Source organism: Schistocerca piceifrons, chromosome 5, assembly GCF_021461385.2.
Source record: "Schistocerca piceifrons isolate TAMUIC-IGC-003096 chromosome 5, iqSchPice1.1, whole genome shotgun sequence".
NCBI classification, from domain to species: Eukaryota; Metazoa; Arthropoda; class Insecta; order Orthoptera; family Acrididae; genus Schistocerca; species Schistocerca piceifrons.
The window spans coordinates 107851888-107877929 of record NC_060142.1 but is presented as its reverse complement, the minus strand read 5'-3'; the positions used below and the strand labels follow the sequence as shown (position 1 = coordinate 107877929).

Here is a 26042-nt window from a genome sequence, read left to right as displayed (position 1 = left end):
CAATGCCAGATAGCATAAAAAAATATCAAACACTAGTACATTCAAAAAAGGACTAAAAAATCTACTAATAAACAACTCCTTCTACAGCATTATTGAATACCTGGAATTTTGCTCAAATCTGTAGGTTTACTTCATAACTCTCTAAACAAAAATTCATAATTATCAACCAAACCTAGACAAAACTAAATTTCTTTCATCCATGTATGTACGTTATTGTGCACATAGCTTTTGTGCTGTATGTTACTATGCCTAGTTAACTAAAGTACAGGTATTTAATAGTTTTAGTAAAATCAACCAAGGGGTTTCACAAGCTTCTCTTCTATCTGTATGTACATAAGCAGAATAATGTTTTTCTTATAAAGATGTGTTGATACCAATGATAAGATTTTGTACATGGTGTAAATATTTAATATTTTATACTGTTCTGTAGTTTGACAAGTCCAATATCATGAATGTGATAATATGGGTGCTAAATAAATAAATAAATAAACTATAATGAAATAAATAAATAAACTATAAACTATCAGTAACCTGGTAATCGTACTGCTAAATACTGCCTGTGCTTAAGCCTGATAAATGTAACGTAGTAAATTAGAAAAAAAACATTACTTTTACAAAAGCTACTGCTCCCTCAGTTATTTGAATATTTGTTGTTTATCTTCTATTGGCATTTTCTTACTTACCACAAAAGTAATTACCTTAATTGTAAAAATAAGAGTGCCTCTTTACAATACACTGCTACTTCTCTTACAGTTTTATCATGAATGTTGGGACTTGCTTTGTAACATAAATGATTAATGATGTAAATTTTTAATTTTCTTTTCACTTTGTAAATATTTCCAGTTTCTTGCTTTATGTTAGATGGGAGCTTGTTGAATACCATTGCACCAGAGTACATAGCTCCACTCTGAACCCTGGTGACTCAAGAATATTTATTCCACTTAAGTATTATGTTTATGTTAAACAGGCATTGACTTTGCAAGTAAATAAACAGCTTTTAGTGTCATGCATATAAAGTTACATAAATTCTCATATTTATGTGTGTGAGTAAGTGGGTAGATTAGCACTTACTGTTAGCATTTGTTGTTAGTATACTGTGCAGATGCTGGTTGCAGTGGCTTAATGTACAACTCACCTCATTCCACATTCCTGAAGTGTCTCTTTTGTGATGGTATTTATAGAACACAATACATATATATGAATGAATGACGTGGAAGAAAACTCTACATCTAAATTATCTTTGTGTTTAGTACTGTGATGGTACAAGTAACAGTTCAGCTGAAACATTTTTATTACTGGCAACAAAGATTGTTAATGTGTAAATGTACCAAGAAGAGTGTGTAAGAATTCCAAGACGTGTAAAGTAACCTTATGCAAGATTGTAGTTACCTCTTTTACACAATATGTTCACTGCTTGCTTCTATTGAATACACACACATGTGTGTGTGTTTTTTTTTTTTTTTTTTTTTTTTTCACACCCCTATAAGATTGTTCCACCAGACAGCAGGAAGTGCAAATATGCAAATAGTACAACACACTTGTCTTTAGGTGAACACAATGGGAGATATTTACAAGAACAAAATGTACTGACTGGATCTCCTTGATTAGTTTAGCTGTGTGTTGAGTCCATTATTATGCCATTACCGCTGAAACTATTAAAAGTGAACAAAGCTCCAGTGCCTGATGGAGTCCCTATCACATTCTATACTGAATTTTCAGCTGAGTTAGCACCCCTTTTAACCGTAATATACCAAACAAAAAACTGTACCCTGTGCTTGAAAGAAAACATAGGCCACAGCCATCTACAAGAAAGGCAGCAGAAGTGATCCACATGCCTATCAACCAATATCCTTGATATCCATTTGTTGTAGAATCTTAGACCATATTCTGAGCTCAAATTTAATGAGATATCTTGAAAAGGACCTCCTTCACACTAACCAGCACAGATTCCAAAAACATTGATCATGTGAAACCCAACTTGCTCTTTACTCGCACGGCGTACTGAAAGCAATGGAGTGAGGTAGCCAGGTAGATGCAGTATTTGTTGATTTCCGAAAGTAATTTGACTCAGTGCAACATGTGCACTTATTATCAGAAGAAAGATTGTATGGGGTATCAACTGAAATTTGTGACTCAATTGAGGATTTCTTAGTGTGAAATACACAGTATGTCACCTCAGATGGAGAGTCATAGGCAGATGTAAAGTCTAGTGCACACAAGGAAGGCGTGTTAAGACATTTGCTGTTCATGTTGCACATTAATGATTATTTTTATTTATTTATTTATTTACACATCAAGTTCTATAGGACCAAATTGAGGAGCAAATCTCCAAGATCATGGAATGTGTCAGAACATGAATTTACAACATAAAAGTAATAACAGATAAAAATAAATGTTTATGAACCCGAAAAAAGTCAATCCATAAGTTTAAGTAAACACAGTCAACAATACAATAAGAATCACCTTAAATTTTCAAGGAACTCCTCGACAGAATAGAAGGAGTGACCCATGAGGAAACTCTTCAGTTTCAATTTGAAAGTGCGTGGATTACTGCTAAGATTTTTTAATTCGAGTGGTAGCTTATTGAAAATGAATGTAGCAGTATACTGCACACCTTTTTGCACAATAGTTAAGGAGGTCCGATCCAAATACAGGTTTGATTTCTACCAAGTATCAACCGAGTGAAAGCTTTTTATTCTTGGGAATAAGCTAATATTGTAAACAGGAATGACAGTAAGGAATAGATATATTGAGAGGCCAATTTCAAAATTCCCAGACTCATGAACATGGGTCGACAAGAGGTTTATGAACTTACACCACTTATTCCCCAGACCGCCCATTTCTGACCCAAAAATACCTTTTTAGAATGAAGGGTTACCTCAAAATATAATACCACAGGATATAAGCAAATGAAAATATGCAAAGTAGACTAATTTTCATGCTGAACGATCACTAACTTCTGATACCGTTCGAATAGTAAAAATGGCAGTGTTAAGTCTTTGAACAAGATCCTGAACATGGGCTTTCCACGACAGCTTACAATCTACCTCAACACCTAGAAATTTGAACTGTTCAGTTTCACTAATCATATGCCCATTCTGTGAAATTAAAACGTCAGGTTTTGTTGAATTATGAGTTATAAACTGTAAAAACTGAGTCTTACTGTGATTTAGCATTAGTTTACTTTTTACAAGCCATGAACTTAGGTCATGTACTGCACTATTTGAAACCAAGCCAATGCTGCACACAACATCCTTTGCTACCAAGCTAGGGTCATCAGCAAACAGAAATATTTTAGAGTTAACCATAATACTAGAGGGCATATCATTTATATAACTAAGGAACGGAGTGGCCCCAACACTGATCCCTGGAGCACAGTACCCCACTCGGACCCCACATCACAGCCGTTATCAACACTGTGAATAATGACCTTTTGCTGTCTGTTGCTAAAGTAAGAGAAGAACCATTTGTGAACTACTCCCTGTATTCATTAATTGTCCAACTTCTGGAGCAATATTTTGTGATCAACACAATTAAATGCCTTAGTTAAATCAAAAAATATGCCAAGCATTCGAAACCTTTTGTTTAGCCCATCCGATACCTCACAGAGTAAAGAGAATATAGCATTTTCAGTTGTTAAATGACTTCTAAAGCTGAACTGTACATTTGATAGCAAATCATGTGATATAAAATGATGAATTATCCTTACATACACAGCCTTTTCAATAACTTTTGCAAAGACTGGTGGCATAGAAACAGGTCTAAAATTATCTGCATTATCTCTTTCTCCCCTTTTATAAAGTGGCTTTACTACTGATTACTTTAATCGCTCAGGAAACTGACCATTCCTAAAGGAAAAACTACAAATATGGCTAAATACAGGGCTAACATGTGCTGCACAGTACTTTAATATTCTGCTAGACACTCCATCATAATGATCAGAGTCCTGCAGGCAATAGAAATAGTAACTTCAGACATTCCACAGATAATGCAGTTATCTATGGTGAAGTTCTGTCTGAGAAAAACTACACAAATATTCAATCAGATCTTGATTTCAAAGTCATGCAAAGATTGGCATTTTGCTTTAAATATTCAGAAATGTAAGATTGGGTGCTTCAGAAAATGAAATACACATGGTATCCTATGACTACATCATCAGCATGACACAGTTGGAATCTGCCCACTCATATACATACTTGGACATAACAGTTTGTAGGAATATGAAATGCAACAATCACATAATCTCAGTCATAGGCAGAGAATGCAGCTGTGTTTCTTTGGTAAAATGCTAAAGAAATACAATCTGTCTACAATGACATTGCATGTAAAACACTTGTGGAACCCATTCTACAATACTACTTAAGTGTGTGAGACCTGTACCAAACACGACTAACACGGATATTGAACAGATACAGAGAATGGTAGCAAGAATGGTCACATGTTTCTTTAACTAATGGAAGAACCTCTCAAAGAGGCTGAAGGAACGGATTGGCAGATGCTTGAAGATAGGTGCTGATTATCCTGTGAAAGCCTACTTAGAAAGTTTCTAGAACAAAATTTATAAGATGACTTTAGGAATATTCTACATTCCTACTTATTGCTCCAATAGGGATTGTGGGGACAAGATTTGACTAATTACAGTGTTCACAGAGGTGTTTAAACGATCATTCCTGCCAACCTCCCCAGGTAAAAGGAATGGGAAAAAAGCCCTGATAACTGGTACAATGGGATGTATCCTCTGCCATGCACTCCATAGTGGTTTGTTGAATATAAGTGTAGATGTATCCAGCTGGGCACCCCAAGAAATTTTACACAAAGCATTTCACTAATTGGTATGGTTGTAAATGACCACATTTGGCACTATCATGTGATGTTTGCTTGTTTGAAATTGCAAAAAGACTCTTGAGGGCTGACTATACACAGTATAACAGTTGTGAGCCTATTATATGAGCTGTGTTTTGGTAAAGATAATTTTAAATCCATGATTACTATGCTTCTGTGATCAGTAAATACTAAAGGTTTTGAACCATCCTTTAAAGTAATTCAAAAATCACCTTTATGAATTGAAAACAGGTACACCATTGATACCAAACCGTGCAGGATTCCACATGCTTTCTGTCACAAACTGAGTTTATTTTTACTTTTGTGGCACAGTCTGTCAAAGTGTGTGGATGAAAGAATGCACTTGTCCAGTGAGCTCTGCAGAAGAGATTCTGTTAAGTTTGGAAAGTGGGAGACAGATATTGGCTGAAATGAAGCTGTGGGAACAGGTCACCATGGATTGTGCTCGGATAGCCCTGTAAGACTGCTGCCTACAAAAGGCTCTGAGTTATGGTCCAGCACATGCTTCTTAATGTCTCGAAGTTTCAAAACAGCATACGATATGTTGCAAGCCTTCATTCTGCCATGTAAAGATTCCCCTGCCCCCCAGTTACCCTGGGTTCCAAGTTACCTGCCCCCTCCAAATTCAACATTCCCCAATTAATCTCCCCATCTATCTTTCTTGGAGAATGGATAAATGGTTCCAGTAACTATGAGTGCTGTTATCTATTACAAGATAAGATGAAACACAATTTCAACCTGTCGCTACCCCTTTCATATATTTCTGAAACTTTCATTTCGACATTTCTGTATACTCTACTGAAATGCCACCCTTGAGACAAAGGACGCGACAAAGAATGTATAAGCTATGATTTGGGGTTTACTCCAAATTGAAACATTCACCTTGCAACAGGTTTCTGCAGTTATAGTTGTAATTTGTTTCCTCTGCCGAACATGTTTTGCTCCATCATCCGTAAGAGCATTTTTCCCCATCTGTTTTTTATTCGTTTAATATAGGGTTATCAAATTGCCCATTTTTACTGGTGTCACCCATTTTTTTTTAATCTTTCCCCAACCCCTGCAAAACCACTGGTCTTTTAGTATACAAAAAATATCCTACTTATTTATCAATTCAGTTTATTTTAAAGCCCGGCACTGGCAACAGTCATCCAGGAAATTTATCACACTTTAAGCAATTGTTTTGTAAATGTATTTCTCTATGATTCGTTTGTTTTCAAAGGGTTGCTCAGCTCTGCTTCTAGTTTACAACACTTGTGTCTTGTTGGATATACTGTACAACATAAAAAATGTAACATACATTCAGTACTATGACAGAATTATCTGTTGAAAAGATTTCATAAAAAGGGTCCAAGGAAATAAAAAATGTCTTACATCACATTACCGATACTGAATTCCTCAGTTTCTGAACATTAAAATGTGGTAATCCTCATTTAACATGAAGTTATAATTATATTTACAATGTACTCGTCTTAGAAATGACTGAAAAATTCACAGTGAGTGAAATAAATTCTGCCATTATTACTGGATTTCACTCTTCACGAGAGGTAAGCTCAGTTATTAATGGGCAATGTTTGAAAAATGACTGCACAGCATATCAGTGCGAATGGAACTGGGACTGAAGATATTTATTGAAGCAACATTAAAGATAGCAAGAAATTATTTGTACAACTCTGTGGTGATTGCATTTCATTAAAAAACCCTTCTTACGCCTATAGTTTTGACCAGAAGTTTCAAATCCAGATCGGTACTGTTGAGTACCGATATTGTATGTATTTTTAATTTTGTATTGTTGTGGGCTGAACTGTACATTTGCGCTGCTGATGTGATCAAATGCCTGAAATAAACAATAGTGTTGGTGCAACAACAGGTGGCTTTTTGTGGAAGCTTAACAGAGCAGCTCAGGTATGAAAATACGAAATTCGTTGCGGTTTAAAAGTAGATCCTTTTGCGTATATCGTTCTATTTTATGTGTGATATAATACGTAAACTTAAATCATATAAATGTAAATGAAAGTGTGGCCCTACAGTTTTACAGTTGCTGCTTATGTATTCGCCTTTTCGAGCGATAAATTCCGCAGCATTTCGACTGGTAGGACCTTTCAATTTTCTGCTGCTTCTTCTGATTACAACCATAACAAACGGTTCCACTCTGCATTGCCATCGTAATCGTATTTAGCTCCACTTCAGCAGAACGATTCTGTTTTCGTTAGACGTCACATACACGGTAGCCAATGACAAGGCCAACAGAGAGTCAGCTGGCCAAAGAAGGGTAATGGACGTTTGCGAGTTGCTGTCAGCTACGTTGTTTGTGAATCATCCAATAGTGTTCTAATATAATAATTATACGTTGTTACAAACAGATGATAAAGTGAATATCACGTTCAATTATGTTACTGAAATATTCTCAGAGTGAGAAGAAACAGAAGACCAATGGTGCTGGGAAGCAACAACGGGGCGCCGGTGAGTGACTCATGAACTATAGATCAACAAAGATGGCGTCTACGCATGATAATATTTTTATGACGCATTTTGGGTACATTGTAGATTGTTTTTTATTAGTAGCGATGTTACAGCTGGCAGACGTATTACTACAAGCATCATGCGCTCCGTGAAGACTTTGTTTGCCGATTTGTTTACTCGAATTGTAAGCGTTGTCGAATTTACGTTTTAATGAGCTTTGTTGTATATTTACATTTTTTTCTCACGACGAACAATGCTAGTCTTTAAGTACAATTTTGTTTGAGTTACAGTTGGGCACCGCGAATTTTTCAACCAGACCACATGGACCACCTCCTGGTCTGTTTCAGTTCGTATAATATTGATAATATTGACTTAATAGTTACGCGATTCGGTACAGTACAGTGCAGTACTGTACTGTACATACTACAGTGTGTAATCCGCCGTGCAGTAAATATAACTTTTATTCAATGCGCTGATGAGAGAGCAGATAATATCTCTATCATAAATTAACGATTCATGTTGTGCACCAGACTGTTCCACAAACGTAGAAATATGCTGTCGCATATTTTGATCCCGATATCCATAGCATTTGAAGAGGTTGCAATAGCAGAGGTCTTAAAACTTCTGGATCCCAGCGTGTCGCAATGGTTGGTTGATCCCAAGAATACGCCGAGGAAGCCGAAAGCTGTAAGAGATATAAAAGAGTGCTGTGCCTCTTGCAAGACGTGATGTGCCTCCTAAGAGGCAGGCAGAAATGCACATATGTGAAGAAAATAGCCTACAGCTTAACCAGATATGTTAGTTACATCAATATTTTTGTATACGAATGATATGTTGACAGTAGACGCTTCAAAAAAGATTAGTTTAAGATAAGACAAAAAAGTTAATTGTTTTCCATACTTCAAGTGTACGCCTTTGTACTGAATATTTGATGAAATATGTGAGCGTTCAAGCTATTTGAGTAAAATGTTTCATTTAGTTGTTATATGACACGTCAGACACACTCAGTGAGTTTTTTCCTCATTAACTACAGTTATAGTGCCATTCCTCAGGGGTAATGACTCTTAAAAAACAGTGCTAACAGATATTTAAAAGATTTCAGTGAAATATTGTTGGCATCTAATGGCTGCCATAGATGATTTGCTTGGCGTAATGAGGAATGTCATTGCCTGCATCACTCATTTGCTGTTTAAATTAGTGTTTGGTAATTTCCTGTAGTGTTTTCCTTTATGGTGTTTGTTTCAGTTTTACATCCTGGGCTTGTGTTTTTGATTGACGTGAATTTCTTTTCCATTCTTTTGTTTTTGCTCATTATCATCACACAGTTTTCTTGAATGAGAAAAAATGCTATAATCTGCTCATATAGTTAGTCTTCAATAGGGTATACACAGATGTAACAACATTGTGAAGTAATTGAATAATTTAAGTAGTCAGTGGAGAAGGAATTATCTTCTACAAAAAATAATTGTAAATTTACTAGTTTACACTATGACCAATACTGCAGATGCTACATACATGAAGGTTCCAGTTGGATAGCTATCAGGATGCTAATTTTTGGAGATAGATGATAAAATGAACAAATTTATTTTCTGCTCCATCTTTTCCTCCTTTATGCAAGACCTAACTTCTGCATTTTTTTCCATTCACCCCAGTCCTGTTTATTATCCCATTATTTTTCTGCCTGCATGTTGATCTACTTTTTCCACTTCCTGTTTCCTTGGAGCCTTCTTAATTACACTTTTGCAATGTGAGTTTGATCTCTCCTTATGACATGCACATACGTCTGATGTCTTCTCCACTGGACTTTAGTGAACATAAAAATATTTTTTTTTTTTTTTTAATATTTCTCTTTTTGTAATTCACAACGCTTTCCAATTTGGCGACTCTATCCATCTTGGCTACTTTTAATGTCCAGCGCTGTTTCTTAATACTGAAGTTACTAACTTCTTCACTCAGTATAGCAATGGTGCCCATACCGCTGTTTTGTACACCCTTTCTTTGGTTTTTACACATGTGTTCATTAGGAGCATTTCACCTCCCTCACTCCCCAGATGCAGGTATTCCATTTTCGTTTTGCTAATTGTAGGCCCTGTATCCTTTGACACTCATTTCCAGGGTTACTGATTGCACTTCATGCCATTCTTGTTTTCTGCAAATAGTTTGCACAATAGGGTTTGGTATATGCTCCATTCTGATGGGATGTCCATAATTAATTTGGTGTAGGGGCTGATGAGAGATTATTCATCCAAACCAACTTAGACTATTGTCCATTCTCCAACATTACCTTGTCATTACGTTTGTATGTCTTAACTAATTTCTCCCTCACGTGTCTCCATATGTCCTTTCATGGACTTTCTCATAAGCATTCTCTATATCCATGAAATTACAATGAAAACGTTGTTGTATTGAATTAAAATGGTGGCCCAAAGATTGTTAATGATTAACTTTTTTAAATTCACTGATTTTTAGGATTGGATTATTTGTCACAAAAGCGAAATCACTTATGATTTACAGATGAACTAAAATGAAAAACTAAATATTGTTCTATGATAAGGAATAAGTAAAATGCCAGTCAAGTAAAAATGCAGATATTTTTAACTATACATGTAGGACTGGTGAACCAACTGTGTGCAAATTTTACATTTTTGGGAGAGTTTTTGGGAATATCTGTTGTAGCAGTCTTATTGTCATTTGATTTTCAGCAAGAACTAGAGAGAGGATATGGTAGGACTATTCCTTTTATTTGATGTCACTTCCTTACATATGTTTGCAATTCTGTTCTAATTGCTACTCAGTTGAAAATGTCTGCTTTGTTACGATTGTACCTTTTTCGGTATATTGAACTTATTTCCTTCTATGAATTCAAACTATGGAAAGTTTGAATTTAAGTGTTTCAAATGTTGGAGGATAGCAGTAACATAGTAAAATACTAAACATTGTTTAGTAAACAGTGATTATGAGCATTACTGTTAATTTGCATGGCAGAACAGTGCTCTTTTAAAGTATTATTGAATCCCAACTGTCAATGTCTGACATTGATCAGAGATAAAGAACTATCCTAATGCAAGATATCTTATAAATGTTGGTGTCAACATATTTGTTTTCACTTATGATTTAAACTGGTTACTGAGCATACCCACCAATACAAACATTGTATGTCAGAGCACATATAGGCCTACTTCAATAGGTTCAGGTCTTCATCATCATCATCATCATCATCATCTTCTTCTTCTTTATCTTCTTCTTCAAATGCCTTGTCCTCCAAGAATACTGGTGTCAGGAGCATGATCTGGCTTTTCTGAAAAGTGATTCTGTGGTCAGTTCCAGCCACTCACTACAATTCTTTTGCCAGGATAATCTTGTGTGTCCTGTATCACATCTATCAATCTTTCCTTGAAGTATTATTTGAAAAGGTATTATTTGTTGATACGCACTGTATGGCCAAAGTATTCGAGTTTTCTTCTCTTGATGGTATCATCTGCCAAAGTGCTGTTGCATTTGTGACTTTGTGTGTCCATTTTATCCTTAATATTCTTTGATGTGCCTACATTTCAAATGCGTTAAATTTCTTACTGCATACTGCAGCAAGTGCCCATGGCTTAACTCCATAATTTAAGATAATGAAAATAACATCAAAGTAGTTGAGTGTGAAATGTAATGATACGCCACTGCTAGTCGTAATATCTTTAATTTTTTGGAAAGAACTCGTGGCCTGTTGAATTCTGCAACAAAACTCTTAAGAGAAACACACCAAGTATTTATAAATGAAACATTTCGGTTTCATTATTACTGAGCGCAAGAGCGCCCTGAATTTCATGTAGGTTTCTGATGACAAACATCCACAGAAGTTTTACGAAAACTTTACTTGGGATCCATGTCATTATGATGATGGTTTTTATGCAGATAAATGTATTTTCTGTTTAGGTATTAGATATCCCTTTAGCTACATTGAAACCATCACTGTAATCACCAGTCATCCTTCTCGTAGCAGAACAACAGATTCTGAAACTCATCATAATTTTCACCACAAAGGAAAGCTATTTTTCGATTCGCGATAATAGCGATTCCAGATCTGAGTCTTTTGCGACTCAGTTGTGGTTTCAGTATAGTTAGATTGTCGGGGATACAGCGTTATGATTGCTACGGTAGAACTTGAACTAGTGATGGGGCTTTCCTCTCGCAAAGAGGTCCACTAGGAAAGAATGTTCACATGGCTGTGTGGTCGGCGCCTTTGGTTGCGACATCTAACCTAGTTCTGCTGCCGGGCACAGAATTGTAAACAACCTCCTGAAGTCGAAACGAGAGGCCACAGAGCTAAATCTCTTCACACAGCTACAGACTGTCGTTCTTAAACTGCAGCAGTAGGAATTCGCAGGTGGCTTCGTGAGATGAACTCCGTGGGGCAAAGGTTTGTTACGGTGCTTCCGTCGCCTACACTAACTTCTTAAAAAAAGTCTATGAATTGGGGACAGCGTTGTTTAGTTCATCAGCAAACGCTTTATGCTTCTCCAAAGCGTCGTTATCGCCATCGGCTTCTGTGCTATAGTAGAGGATGATTGTAAGATAAACAACTATTTATTAAAACAGAGAAAACAGTAGATTTTCTTTTTAAGTGGCATCATTCCATCTAATTTACTAGGTAAACTTAAGCTCGCGCAAACCCGAATAGCATCCTATTTATTAATGTATGCCTTATCTCGTTCCACGTCTGTGAATGCTATTTTTGACAGAATCAACGGAATACAGCGAATGGATTATGTATTTCCAGCAGTCAGGTTTTATCTCCGTTGTTGTGTGTACCTTAGCCCACCACTATGATGGTGACCGTTGGACGAGACCATGTCTCGTATACTTAAAAACTGTAAATAGGTTACAAAAATCGCCGCTATATCGTACATATTCCACAAGTCATCGACAGCGTTGGACCAGTTAATAAAAATCGCCGCTATATCGTACATATTCCACAAGTCATCGACAGCGTTGGACCAGTTAATTCCCCACGCCCCCCCCCCCCCCTTCCTAGCCATTCTATTTCTCACGCCTCACCCGCACTTGTTTTTCCTATTCCTTTCACAGATGTTACGCACAATTGTTTGATGCCTGTGTGTATAAACCTTGGACGTTAGGAGAGGTAGTATATTTCTTGAATCGTGAGAGAACATGGGCTCTACAGTTAGATTTAAAACACTGCACTGCGCAACGCCTTTTTCGTAGCGTTTTCGAATAGAATTGGTCGAGCATCTGTGTAACGCTGTCGCACTGACAACCAAATCCGCGAATAATCAAACCGTTTGTTCTTAGAATTTTAATACCTTATCCGTCAATGCGACTTACGAATTGCCCCTTACCGACAGATATTACGTAATAATTTGCCGGACAAAGGTTTCTTCGGTGAACTAAAGATCCTTAGGATTCAGCTAACAAATCACAATGTAAGTTCTACTTTCCTCATAGCTACAATATTGTATAGCCATTCGACCGTAAATCACTTCATATTGAATTTTTCTAAATACTTTACAGTTGTGACTAGAGACTGTCGATAGCGTTGCCAATTGATTAAGCATCGTTTCATTTACTGAAGTCCATTGCTTACCACTATATTCGTATGGAGTTGAGCTATTAGTCTTAGATCCAAGCGCTAATCATTTGTTAGTCTTCCCGTATTTCCTAACGATTTTCTAACGATGTTACCTGTCTGCACACAAACGGATCGTCTGCGACAGCTTCAGAGAGCTGGAAACGTTACCAGTCACCTCATTTGTAAATCGAACAGCGGCGGTCCTACCACGCGCACCAGATCCTGTTTCCTATTTATTAAGAACGACATAAGGATAGACATCATGACCCGTGCAAGTCATGCGACGAAGTTATTTCCTTGACGATTAACATATGTCCAATCATCCTGTCCCTTCTTCTTGTCAATGTTTTCCATATGCTCCTCTTCTCGCCGATTCTGCTGAGAATCTCTTCATTTCTCCCGCCTAATTTTCAACATTCTTCCCTAACATCACGCGTCAAAAGCTTCGATTCTCTTCCATGTTTAGACAAGCCAATAATTCGCTTTTATACAATGCAGTGCTCCAGGCGTACATTTTCAGAAATTTAATCCTCAAATTAAAACCAGTATTTGATACAAGTAAACTTCTTTTCAACAGGAACGCCTTCTTTGGCTGGGCCATTCTGCTTTTTATGTCTTTCGTATTTCGTCTGTCATGTATTATTTTGCTTCCAAGATTGAATTCCTCCACTACGTCTACTTCGTGATCCACAATTTTAATGTTAAGTTTGCAGGTAATCTCATTTCTGCTACTCCTCGCAAGTTTATTCTCAGCCCATATTCGGTTTTCATTAGACTATTCATTCCATTCAACAGTTTCTGGAGCTCATCCTAATTTTTATTTATGATAGCGTGGTCATCATCGAATCTTTTCAGTGGTATCCTTTCAGCCTGAACTTTAATCCCACTCCTGAACCTTATACACCTACATCTATACTCGGCAAATACTTTGTCTACCAATGTTACTACCCCCATTTCCTGTTCCAGTCTCGAATGGTTCGCAGGAAGAGCGATTGCTGGTTAGCCTCTGTGTGGACTCGTATCTCCGTAATTTTATCATCATCTCCTTTTCACGAGATATACGTAAGAGGCAGCAATACGATGATTGATTCTTCAAGGAACACACGCACGCGGAATTTTTAACAGTAAACCACACCGTGGTGCAGAATGCCTCTCTTGCAGCATCTGCCACTGGAGCGTGTTCGTGACGGTTTTGCGCTTACGAAACATGTTGTTCTTTGTATCTTCTCTAATTCTTCTGTCAATTTTGTCTGATAAGAGTCCCATAATGCCGAGCAATTTTCAGACTTTCATTTATTTCTGCCAATGAATCTTCGATGGACAGATTGAACATCAGGGGGGAAAGACTACATCCCTGTCAACCCAAGTACTTCGTTCTTGGTCTTCCATTCTTATTGCTGCTCCAGAATTCCTGTGGCTCTTACTCTCCTGAGAATTTGGAACATCTTGCACCATGTTAGATTATCGAACACACAGTCTAGGTCGACATTCTTTGAACGTGTCTTGATTTTTTTCTAAGTCTTGCTTCCGTTAGAAAGCGTACCATTAGAATTGCTTCTTTGGTGCCTTTACCCTCCCTAAATCCAAACTGTTCTTCAACTAACATATACGTAGTTTTGTTTTCCGTGTTTTTTAAATTAAAAAAAGTATTAAACTCGAAGAACCCAATGTGTTACAAAAAGAAAGTTCGAATTCAGTGTGCGTTACGAGTTGTCACATGTGACTGTGAAAGGTGGCCTTTACATGTGAAACTGAGGTTTTCACAGCGAGCGGTGAATAGGTGCATGAAATGACTTCTTCGAAGAGATGTGAAAATATACAAATCGACCGGAGAACACATTGCATTGAGAATAAAATGGAGTTGGGTGGGACATTTGACCAGGCTGAAATATGATCGCTTTACCAAGGACGTTCAGGGTGCCCCAAAAGCAGCGTTACAACTTCGATGTCATATAACTCGACTTGTAATTAACTCATGGAAAAAAGTAACGTTTGTCTGTTGCACCATATGTAAAAGTTTTATTCTGATTCTTTAATAGAGTTCTACGTGAGCTGCCATTGTGCCACGTACAGTATCTTATCGATATTCCAGCTCGGTCCGAACTCGTTCTGACCTGTTCATTCCTATTACACGTGCAATAATATCCCGAGTTAAGTGCAGCACGATTTAGCTTGTTATCTGGTTTCATTTCCTGTAACAATTGCTGCCTGTACCAAAACAGGTGAAGACACTTTCGGAGTACCCGGTGCACAGTCTGTGGGTAACGCCGAGAAAGCTGTCGAATTCTCTCCGTATCTTCGGCACTTCTCCATGGTCTGCCCACATGGTTCTTCAGATCAACACTTCCTGTTTCCGTGACATTTTCTTACAGATGGTCTAGAGGGTGGTGGTTTTCCGTATCGCGTTCTGGAATTTCTCAAAACTTGGATGTCTGACTTCGTTTCAATAAACCATACTACACACCGTGATTTTTCCCGTGCAGACTCCATTCTTCGATTCATTTATGCTGCTCCTGCGATGCTGCAATAACAAAGAAAAAGCATTTTTTTCATTTATGCCCCTTTTTTTCATTTATGCCTATGTCACCTGGAAAGGCAAAACATTTTTTCATTATCTTCAACATAAAAAAAACTGAGTGGATGCATCAGACAAACTACTTTTTTTTCTCTAAGTGAATTACAAGCACATTTACATGACAGTGAAGTTGTAAATACCTTTTGGGACACGTTGTATTTTGCTGGATATCAAGAGATGATGAAAGGTAATGCACGGAGAAGTAGAGGCATTTTATCCAGCAGTAAATTTAAAATGCCAGAAGAGCACTTATTTTGTTTCCTGTGTGACAGGGGGAGCAGTATCGAAGGCTTTCCGGAAGTTCGAATACCTGACAGCATGTGTTTAGCTATAAACATACTACTGAACATTACTAAAAGACGTAACCATTTACAGCACGCTATTTATGCCACGCCTGCTTTGGCGTTCAGTGTGCAGTCTGTAGTAATTCAAAGACGCTAGTCGCAGTAAGATTATCCAAGGAATAACTAGCTTTCCCCCTTTTTGGCAGCAGGCCTACCAGTGGCCTGTGCGCCGTGTTTATTTCGTAGTCGCGCCCGAAGTAGGTGGTGCTAGCCAGATAACTTGTTTGCCTAGCGCGCCCGGCTCAAGGTTTCCAGCTTTCAACGACCACATGCCATGTGTTACAGTAAAACGAACAAACCCATGTTCCATGGTTGTTCTGGTACTCATTTCATCAGCGCACACGAACGTGAAATGATCGTCAAAGTAGTGATGACCGTACATCAAGCAACAGTTCGGTGTGTTACATTGAATTAATGAAGCCAACACGTGCGCATATGATACTGCAAAAATGACTGCTCGTTTAGGAAACCACGTACCGCAAATGCTGGGACGGTTTCTTTAGCAAAACCGCTGTAGATGCTTCTCCCCCATCCTCGTGCATTTCCGAGACAGTTCACTGTCTGTTATGACTTCAACCCCGGTGGAACATCAAACTGTTCCCTTTCGAGTTCCCTCCGCCCCTCTTACTCCCTCCCACCTCTCTCTCCTGCACCTTTGAAAGGGAGGTACAAATCAAAAGCACACAAAATTCTTCCATTTTTAGAGAGCCAATACAGTCGCATAAAACAAGCAGAGCAGAAGGTACAATCTACCTTTCACCAGCTCCGCTCTTCTGCCCTGACCGACTATTCAGTGACGACAGACAACCGTGTCGTCCTCTGCCAGTGACGTTTTTCGGTTGATGTGGGGTCTCGGCTATTGAAGCACGTTGTCCAATGACTGGCCGATGTGGCCGGTGACTTTTTGTCGTATTGTCATATTTAGTCGGAAGAATGGTTTGCTTGGTCGGCTACTAACAGTTTTTCCATTCTTCTGTAAATAATGGGTGTCAGTATTTTGCAGCCGTGAATTATCAAACTGATTACGTCGATAATATTCGCACCTGTCAACGCATACTTTCTTTGGAATTGGAATTATTACAGTCTTCAAGTCTGAAGGTACTTTCCCCGTTTCAGATATCTTGCACACTAAGGATACTAGCAATTCTGTGGGAATGTCGTCCAGGGCCCTTGTTTTGGGTTAGTTCTTTTAGCGCTCTGTCAATTTTTCTTGCAGTATCATAACTCCTATCTCATCTTCATATACGTCTTCTCTTTCTATGAAATTGCCTTCACGTTCATTTCTCGTGTATAGCCCCTCTTTATATTCCTTTTACCTTTCACTTTTCCCAACTGTGCTTCTTGCTGGTTTTCCATCTGAGCTCGTGACATTCATACACACCTGCTTCGCTTTTCTCCAAAGGCGTCTTTAATTTTCCTGTAGGCGATATCTATCCCTCCCCTACCTATGCGTACTTCTGAAACTTAAGTTTGCCCTCTAGCCACTCTTGCTTAGTCATTTTTCACTTGTCGTGTTACTCCCGTTTATTGTTGGATAATGCCAGGAAGGCGAGCGCAGACCTCAGCTTTTAGGCGTCAGCTAAGGCCAAATTAGATGAGCGTTCCACGTTCCTGAGTATTCTCCATCATGACGACGGAAGTTGAACACATGTAAATCGGTATCTTTGTACAAGGAGAACAAGTGTCTGAAGGACATCTACCATTAATTGGCCGATGGGCAATGTTATCGCCAAAGAAATAATTTCTTTGTTTCCAATGCGTAAAACAGTGGTTTATGTTCCTTGTTTCGTTCGTTTCGTACTGCTCTTGGAAATGAGAAGTCAGCCTTTCGAGTTTGTGATTTAGTTTTTATGGATCTAGCATTGGCCTCGCAAACTTTTCTGCATTGTGTTGCTAAGAGTGGGTCGTTGCGTTCACGCCGGCTGCCTTCCCCGTACACTTTGCGCCCTCAAAGATGGAGAAATTATTTTGTCCGTATGTCTGTGTTGGAGCTGCAGTTCCTTTGTTGTCCTTGGTCCTTAACGCAGAATGTAAGATGAAAGCGGCAGAAACACCAAGTCTCTAAATTTACCCTAGTTATATTTCGGGTAACAGACTGAAACTTCGTCCCACCTGTTGCCATATGAATTTCCTTTTCTGCGTTACACTTTCGTGGTCTCAGACGGTGCTGATGAGGGTGGTAGCGAACTCCTTGCAACTAGTTGGTAACTTACTGTCAACATTCGAACAATCGTATTCTGCGAGACACAGTTCGATAGCGTTATGAAATACAGACTACCGTTGCAGTGTCCCGATTGTTGGATTCTGACTCTTCATATAAATTTCCTTCCTGTACATGCATGTAGACTTAGAACCTGCTTAGGTTATGAAAGTTTAATTGGCCGATGGGCAATGTTATCCCAGTTTGTCACAATGGTTGGCCGGTCCTGTGAAATTTGTAAAAAAAAGTCAATATTCAGGCTTTTCCACTACGTGTATTTAACTGCTTGTTAATTAAACCAGACACAGTTTCTCACTGCTCGTAAACAGAAACCACCTTCGTCGACAAATGTCTGATGATGCTCCTGCAAATCAGGTTTCATCTGACAGGCACTTTCTCGTCGTACGACAAAAGTGTCGGAACTGTTGCCACGATGTTCCTGTTACGCTTCGGTGGTGTGACTCTTATCAGCTCAATCTCATGGGCAAAACCAGTACTTAGCGTGGCCTGATGCATTACGTCATTTTTTTCTGTTATTTTCTTAACTCGGACTCAGTATCTTCGTTTGCCGCCACACTAAATTTCTTATGGTTATTCGGCTTCCAGTAAGTGTGCAGTGTACAAACATTCTTCGCATTTGTACCCTCTGCTGACGGTTGCTTTATGTCTAATCCTAGGGTTGCCACCTGTCCCGATATATCGCGACAGTCGCCGGCTTTCGTTCCGATTTTGCATATTTGTTTTCTGTACCGCACACAACGCACTGTGAAAAGAGTATTTTCGCTGATGTCGGTCCAGTGGACTGACGAAATAAATCGACTGCCGCCAGGGACTGTGGAATCAGTCTTACAGTGCGAGCTTAACTACAAGCAGACTTACATGGAGTTTTACAAATACGCAAAAAGTGAGAAGAAAACTTGCTGAAAAAGGTGAAATCTTCCGAAAAGTATGGTATACCAATTACTTCTACAGCAACAGGTTCCACGTAATCGCGTTCTAAATAAAAAGTAATTATATTAAGTAAAATATTTACTTTATTTCTACACCCCCATCTCATAGAGTTCCGACGAGGTCCTAGCTATATATGGCAACGCTAGTCTTATCCTACACTCGTGATCCTAAATGCCCCAAGTCCTTTAAAGCGTTGATGGGCTGTTATCAGCTGCATAAACGTATTTAGAGTGTGCAGCTTATTCATGAGTGACTACTTCTCAAATCTACACTATATGATCAAAAGTATCAGGACACCTATTAGTGGGCATTATAGTAGGAGTTACGAACGATGGCGGTCGAATTTAGGCTTGTTCCGCGCATCTACGCCACGCATTCTCCGACAGCTAACGACCGTTCAGACGTGTTCGGAGCACCCTGCTGCGAATGCCGTAGCTAATGCGATCATTAAACATGATCGTAGGGAGTTGTTTAGCGAGTTTCTATTCCATTTGTTGCGAGATATCGTTGCTGATGGTGGTGGTAACTGATAAATTCTACTTAAGCAAGCGAGAGACATAATTTGCTGGATATACGCTTTGTTCAAGCGAAAAGCACGCGCATGCGCGTACCGCCAACTGTCGCTTGGAATCGCCGACAATGGAACCCCCGTCTGTCCTTAGACATGCGTGAACCGACTCGTTCGCTGCCCGCACACTTCGCCTTCGTGACGGCTCGAACACTGCTGGAGACACATTCAGTGAGGAATGGCAGCTCATTCTTCCTCAGGAGACGAAACCAAAGAAGGTAGTGATGTTGGTCTCCGAGGTGTACCGACGTTCTAACTCATCCCAGGGGTGTTCCATTGGGTTCGAGTAGGGACTCTGGGCAGGCCAGTCCATTTCAGGAATGTTATTGCCCACAAACCATTGCCTCACAGACGCTGTTTATGACAGGGTGATACAGTCATCATCTCCGAACTGTTCCTCTGTTCATACCGTTGCGCATTTATTGTTTTCTTAAGCGTAGTAAGGGGACTATACTCTTAACCACGAGAGACACGCCGTACTCCAGTGTTGGCAGTAACGCGAAGACAGGAATTGTGTTCCAGGTATTAGCTAAACCCAAACCTTTCAGTCGGATTGCCACAGGGTATAGCATGATCTATCACTCCATATCGCTCGTCGTCACCCGTCCACTGTGCATTGGCGTCACTCTGCACAACCTCAAGCGTCGTTCAGCATTGACTACAGAAATTTGTGGCTTAAGAGTAGCTGCTCGGCCATTGTACCCCATTGTTTCTCACTTGCTAAGAACGGCCATTGCGCTAGATGGGCTGCTGGTAGCTCTTTAGAACTCACGAGTGATTCCATCCGTTGATTTCGTGCAATTTTTTACGACCACTCTACGCGATACTCGACACTCCTTGTCCGCCAGTTCGTGAGATGTGCCTGGTTTTGCCTTAGCTGTAACTGTTCCTTCGCGCGTTCGTTTCACAGCTTCAGAAGTGGTGAAAGATCCCTGATGCATTTGTTACTTACGTGACATCCAATGACTAGTCCACGTTCGTAGTTGGGGATTGGGTTGTTTGGTGAAGGAGACCAGACAGCGAGGTCATCGGTCTAATCGGATTAGGGAAGGACGGGGAAGGAAGTCGTCCGTGCCCTTTCGAAGGAACCATCCCGACATTTGCCTGGAGCGATTTAGGGAAATCACGGAAAACCAAAATCAGGATGGCCGAAGTCGGGATTGAACCGTCGTCTTCCGGAATGAGAGTCCAGTGTGCTAGCCACTGCCCCACCTCGCTCGGTTTACGTTCGTAGTCACAGAGCTCTCCTTGCCTATCAGTTCTGCCGTTACTGCACAGAACTCGGTCTGCTATTATAGTGGCGGTCTGAGTCTTGTGACCAGATAGTGTACATGTGTAACCCCACAACCCGCGTTACCGGATGTGACAAATACTGCTGTCGTTTTCACCTTCCATGTTCCAGCCGCGAGTGGTTCGTGGAAGGACGACTGTTGGTAAGCCTTCGCACTAGCTCGAATTTCTCGTATTTTATCGCCATGACCGTGGCACTGGTGTATGCGGGAAGAATTAGCATACTGCGCAACGCTGCTAGGAAATTAGGCTCGCGGAATCGTGAAAGTAAACCTCGGCATCATGATGCACAATGCCTCCCTTGTAGCGTCTGCCACTGTAGTTAGATTAGCACCTCTGTTATGGTCTCCATCATGAAAGGCGCCCGCGACGAAATGCACCGCTCTTCTTTGAATCTCCTGTATGTTTCAAATCGACTGTACTTAGTTTTAACATCTCTCGTACGAGGGTTGTACAGAAAGAAATGCACCGCATTTTTTTCTTCAACAATTCTTTATGGAACATAATGAGAATTACACACGTGAAAGAACGGTGTTTTATCTACACATCCCGTTCCATGGCCTTCCTCCAGCGCGAAACAGGGCGTGTATCCCCTGTCGGTACCAATCCTTGTCCTGGTGGCGGAGCCAATGCTTGTCTGTGTGAATCACCTCGTCGTCCTCAAAATGCCTCCCACGAATGGCATCCTTTAATGGCTAACAGGTGGAAGTCCGACGGGGCTAGATCAGCTGTGACAGCTTTGGATGGTCTCCCCGACCGCTGCATATCGTGGAGCTCCGCGGAACCGCCTTGGGATGACCACACCCTCAGTGCCCAGCGACTAACTGTACTTCTGTCGACAGCAGATGCTCCATAGACTTCGCACAAGCGTTTGTGAATATTCCCCACAGTTTCTTTCTCTGCAGTGAGACATTCAATAACGGCACGTTGCTTGTAACGTAAATCACCTACAGACGCCATTTAGAAACCATCCGCCGCTACGCTATCTGTCGGAAGTGACGGAAACTAGGCGCGCTCACTCAGGATACTTCAGATGTTACATACGAGGGTAAGTCAAATGAAAACCTTAAATTTGTAATAACAAATCGAAATTTCGCGCCGTTATCCTGTAAGTTGGTAAGCGTGCTACAAACAGCGTGCAGAATGGCCTGTAGGTGGCAGCATAGTGCAGATGCACACATACCATCGCAGTATCAGTATAAAGACGGCCGCCCCACTTGCGACTTGCACCAGGGAAGAACAGCGTTCTGTTATTCGGTTTTTGCGTAGTGAAGGTGTGAAACCTATTGAAATTCATCATCGACGAATGAAGGTTCAGTACGGTGATGCATGTTTGTCACAGCAGCAAGTCTACGAATGGAGTAGGAAGTTTGCAAATGGTGTGACGTCAGTGGAAGATCCTCCTCGTCCAGGTCAGGTACAACGAGTTGTGACTCCACGGAATATTGCAGCAGTTGAAGCCATAGTGAAGGAAAACTGGCGACTGACACTGAATGACAGTGCAGCATGTTTACAGATTAGTCATGGGTCAGCTCACCACAGTGTGCATCATGTGCTCCAGTTTCATAAAGTGACTGAAAGATGGGTGCCACGGCAGCTGACTCCTGAAATGAGAGAACGACGTGTTGATGCTTGTGACGAACGTCTTCGGCGCTTTGAACGAGAAGGTGATGGCTTCCTTGCAAGAATCGTTAGTGGGGACGAAACCTGTGTTCACTTCCACCAACCGGAAACGAAGAGAGCGAGCAAGGAATGGCGCCATTCCTCATCACCAAAACCAAAGAAGTTTCGGACAGAACCATCAGCAGGGAGGGTTATGCTGACTCTTACGGGACGAAAAAGGCGTCATTTTGGAGCATTACATGCCTAGAGGGACCAATGTCACCAGTGCATCACATACAGATCTCCTAAAAAATCATCTGCGGCCTGCAATCAAATCAAAGCGACGTGGATTGCTGTCAGCGGGTGTCCTTTTGCAACATGGCAATGCAAGGCCCCACACTGCCCGTACAACAGTTGCAACGATCACAGACCTGCATTTTGAGTGCCTTCCTCATCCACCAGGTCCACCAGACCTAGCCCCCAAGAGATTTCCATATGTCCGGACCACTCAAAGACGCAATGGGAGGAAAGAAGTTCCGTTCTGATAAAGAGGTACGCCACGCGGTGAATGAGTGGTTGCGCGAACTACCAAAAGATTTTTTTTTCTGATGGAGTTATGCACTTTGTAAGCGCTAGAGGACTTGCATTGAGCGTGGGGGAGATTATGTTGAAAAGTGATACAGCTTTGTACCACTTTTGCACAATAAATAATATTTTTAAATTTTAATTTGACTCACCCTCGTACGTAACGTTTCGCGTTCGTAGTATTGTTTTCGGCCGAAAAAAAAATGCGGTATATTACCTTCCGGGCAACCCTTGTAGTAAATGTTTGGATCTACATCTACATAAACTTTCTGATCAAAATCATCTGGACCGCCACCATGTAATGCGGAATTGACCACTATAGGTCACGAGAGGCGGATTCGCCATTATAGGAGGAGCCGGGGAGAGGAGTATTTGCTGTCAGTAGAAAAGCAATAATAGTCAGGAGAGCTCAGTGACTTAGAATGTGGACTAGTCATTGGATTTCACCTGAATAACGAATCAGTCGGTTACATGTCAGCTTTTTTTACCCAAGTCGACTGATATGATTGTGGAGTGGAAAAGCGAAGCAACAACCATATCTAAACCAAAATCAGGTGGAACTCATGTACTGACGGACAGGGACCTCGAGCATTAGCCATTAGGTGTGTGCGCACACCTCCAGCCTGGCTCAATCTTTCATTGTCAGTCTTTCTTCCTATTTCTCGGCTTACGGGTAGTACCTTTCCATGCTTGATGACGCTGTACAATTATCCCCAGTAGTGGCGTGATACGCTGCGGAACCTGCATCCTAAACGCTGCCATTGTCGGCGTTGTAAATGATGTCGAGTCTTGTACCGTTGGATGCAAAGGAGAGGATGTTGTTATGGGTGGCCGGTATCCTCTTTTTACAACACAAATGCACGCGTGGATTAAAACTGTTCTTTATTTACAGGAACTGACAGTTTTACTTATCTCGAATAGAGTCTCTGTTCTGAGGTACAAGCTCATCAGTAATACTCCTCTTGCCGACAATATCGGTAATCTGGCTATTACAAACTTTAATCTCACTAATCTGGTCGCTATGTACTGTCGTAACCAGTGACGTGAACTGAGCCCGCACTCCAGCTGACAGACGCAAGACTGTAGTGTGAGTTAGTGAGGCCCACCGCCGGTCGTGTCTTCTTGTCTTTTTAAAGCTTCTTGCCTTGGTGTTTCGTAGGTTAAGCTGCCTATACTGCTGTTCCTGCAGCTGCCTATGAAATTTTCTTTCTCCTCGTTTTTTGGATTGCTTTCTTGGTATCGCAGATTTGTGCTTCGTTTGCTGCTGGTGCGTGGTCGCTACTGGTGCAGCAGCGAGTCCCTCCGGTCAGCGGCGGCGGCCTAAATACTTGCGATCGAGAGGGCATTAGCTGTTCCTTGTCGGTGTGTGTCTGGCCTCTCACGTGACAGGTACACTTGATCCAGTACCTACTATCGATCTTCGCGCTACACCTTTGCCGACCGGTGTGCTGGCGACAGCTTACACCAGCACAATTAGGGTGTTACCCGAAGGAAGCTTAGGTTATTGTGAGTACACGGCTTTTACGACTGTCTCGTTTCAAACGGGCCGATTCTCACGAGGAAACCAAGTCCAGTTTCGGGCAGTCTAAAAATGATCGTGACTTGTAAAATTCCTTGTGCAAATAGAATAGCTATCGTGGCTTATCTAGTAGTGTGCGTTATACCACAGCTCTGTCCGGCTTCATTGCTGGCCGTAATAATTGCATCCACTTCTAACATTAAAGCGAGAGTGCGGCCAGGAGGTGTGTAGCGCCTCGAGGTGAACGAGTTCGTTAGGAACCGGCCTTCATTCATTGCGACGAGAAGGTTGATGGAGAATACTGGCCGTGACCTCCAACGTTCACCTGGTACTCGAGAATGGTGAATAAAGTGTACAACAGGTAAAGATGTGGAGACATGTCATAAGGCTTGATTCAGCAGGATTTACATTTCTGTACACACACGCCAGTACACGAGGGGTAATCATGTTGTTGTTGTTGTTGTTGTTGTTGTTGTTGTGGTCTTCAGTCATGAAACTGGTTTGATGCAGCTCTCCATGCTACTCTATCCTGTGCAAGCTCCTTCATCTCCAAGTACCTGCTGCAGCCTACATCCTTCTGAATCTGCTTAGTGTATTCATCTCTTGGTCTCCCTCTACGATTTTTACCCTCCATGCTGCCCTCCAATGCTAAATTTGTGATCCCTTGATGCCTCAGAACATGTCATACCAACCGATCCCTTCTTCTCGTCAAGTTGTGCCACAAACTCCTCTTCTCTCCAATTCTATTCAATACCTCCTCATTAGTTATGTGATCTACCCATCTAATCTTCAGCATTCTTCTGTAACACCACATTTCGAAAGATTCTATTCTCTTCTTGTCTAAACTATTTATCGTCCATGTTTCTCTTCCATACATGGCTACACTCCATACAAATACTTTCAGAACCGTCTTTCTGACACTTAAATCAATAGTCGGTGTTAACAAATTTCTCTTCTTCAGAAACGCTTTCCTTGCCATTGTCAGTCTACATTTTATATCCTCTCTACTTCGACCATCATCAGTTATTTCGCTCCCCAAATAACAAAACTCCTTTACTACCTTAAGTGTCTCATTTCCTAATCTTATTCCCTCAGCATCACCCGACTTAATTCGACTACATTCCATTATCCTCGTTTTGATTTTGTTGATGTTCATCTTATACCCCCCTTTCAAGACACTGTCCATTCCGTTCAACTGCTCTTCCAAGTCCTTTGCTGTCTCTGACAGAATTACAAGTCATCGGCGTACATCAAAGTTTTTATTTCTTCTCCATGGATTTTAATACCTACTCCGATCTTTTCTTTTGTTTCCTTTACTGCTTGCTCAATATACAGATTGAATAGCATCGGGGAGAGGCTTCAACCCTGTCTTACCCCCTTCCCAACCACTGCTTCCCTTTCATGTCCCTCGACTGTTATAACTGCCATCTGGTTTCTGTAGAAATTGTAAATAGCCTTTCGCTCCCTGTGTTTTATTCCTGGCACCTTCAGAATTTGAAAGAGAGTATTCCAGTCAACATTGTCAAAA

General features: G+C 40.6%; 1 protein-coding gene across 3 annotated transcripts in view; it reads left to right on the top strand.

Moving 5' to 3' along the window:
- The first annotated feature begins 7119 nt into the window (after nucleotides 1-7119).
- Nucleotides 7120-26042, top strand: part of LOC124798436 (nuclear factor of activated T-cells 5-like) — a 393026-nt gene continuing 374103 nt past the window's right edge. For all 3 annotated transcript variants that reach the window (XM_047261847.1, XM_047261846.1, XM_047261845.1), the window contains exon 1: nucleotides 7120-7302. In XM_047261847.1, coding sequence (XP_047117803.1) covers nucleotides 7230-7302 — 73 coding nt within the window. In that variant the 5' untranslated portion in view covers nucleotides 7120-7229. The remainder of the gene's footprint in view (nucleotides 7303-26042) is intronic.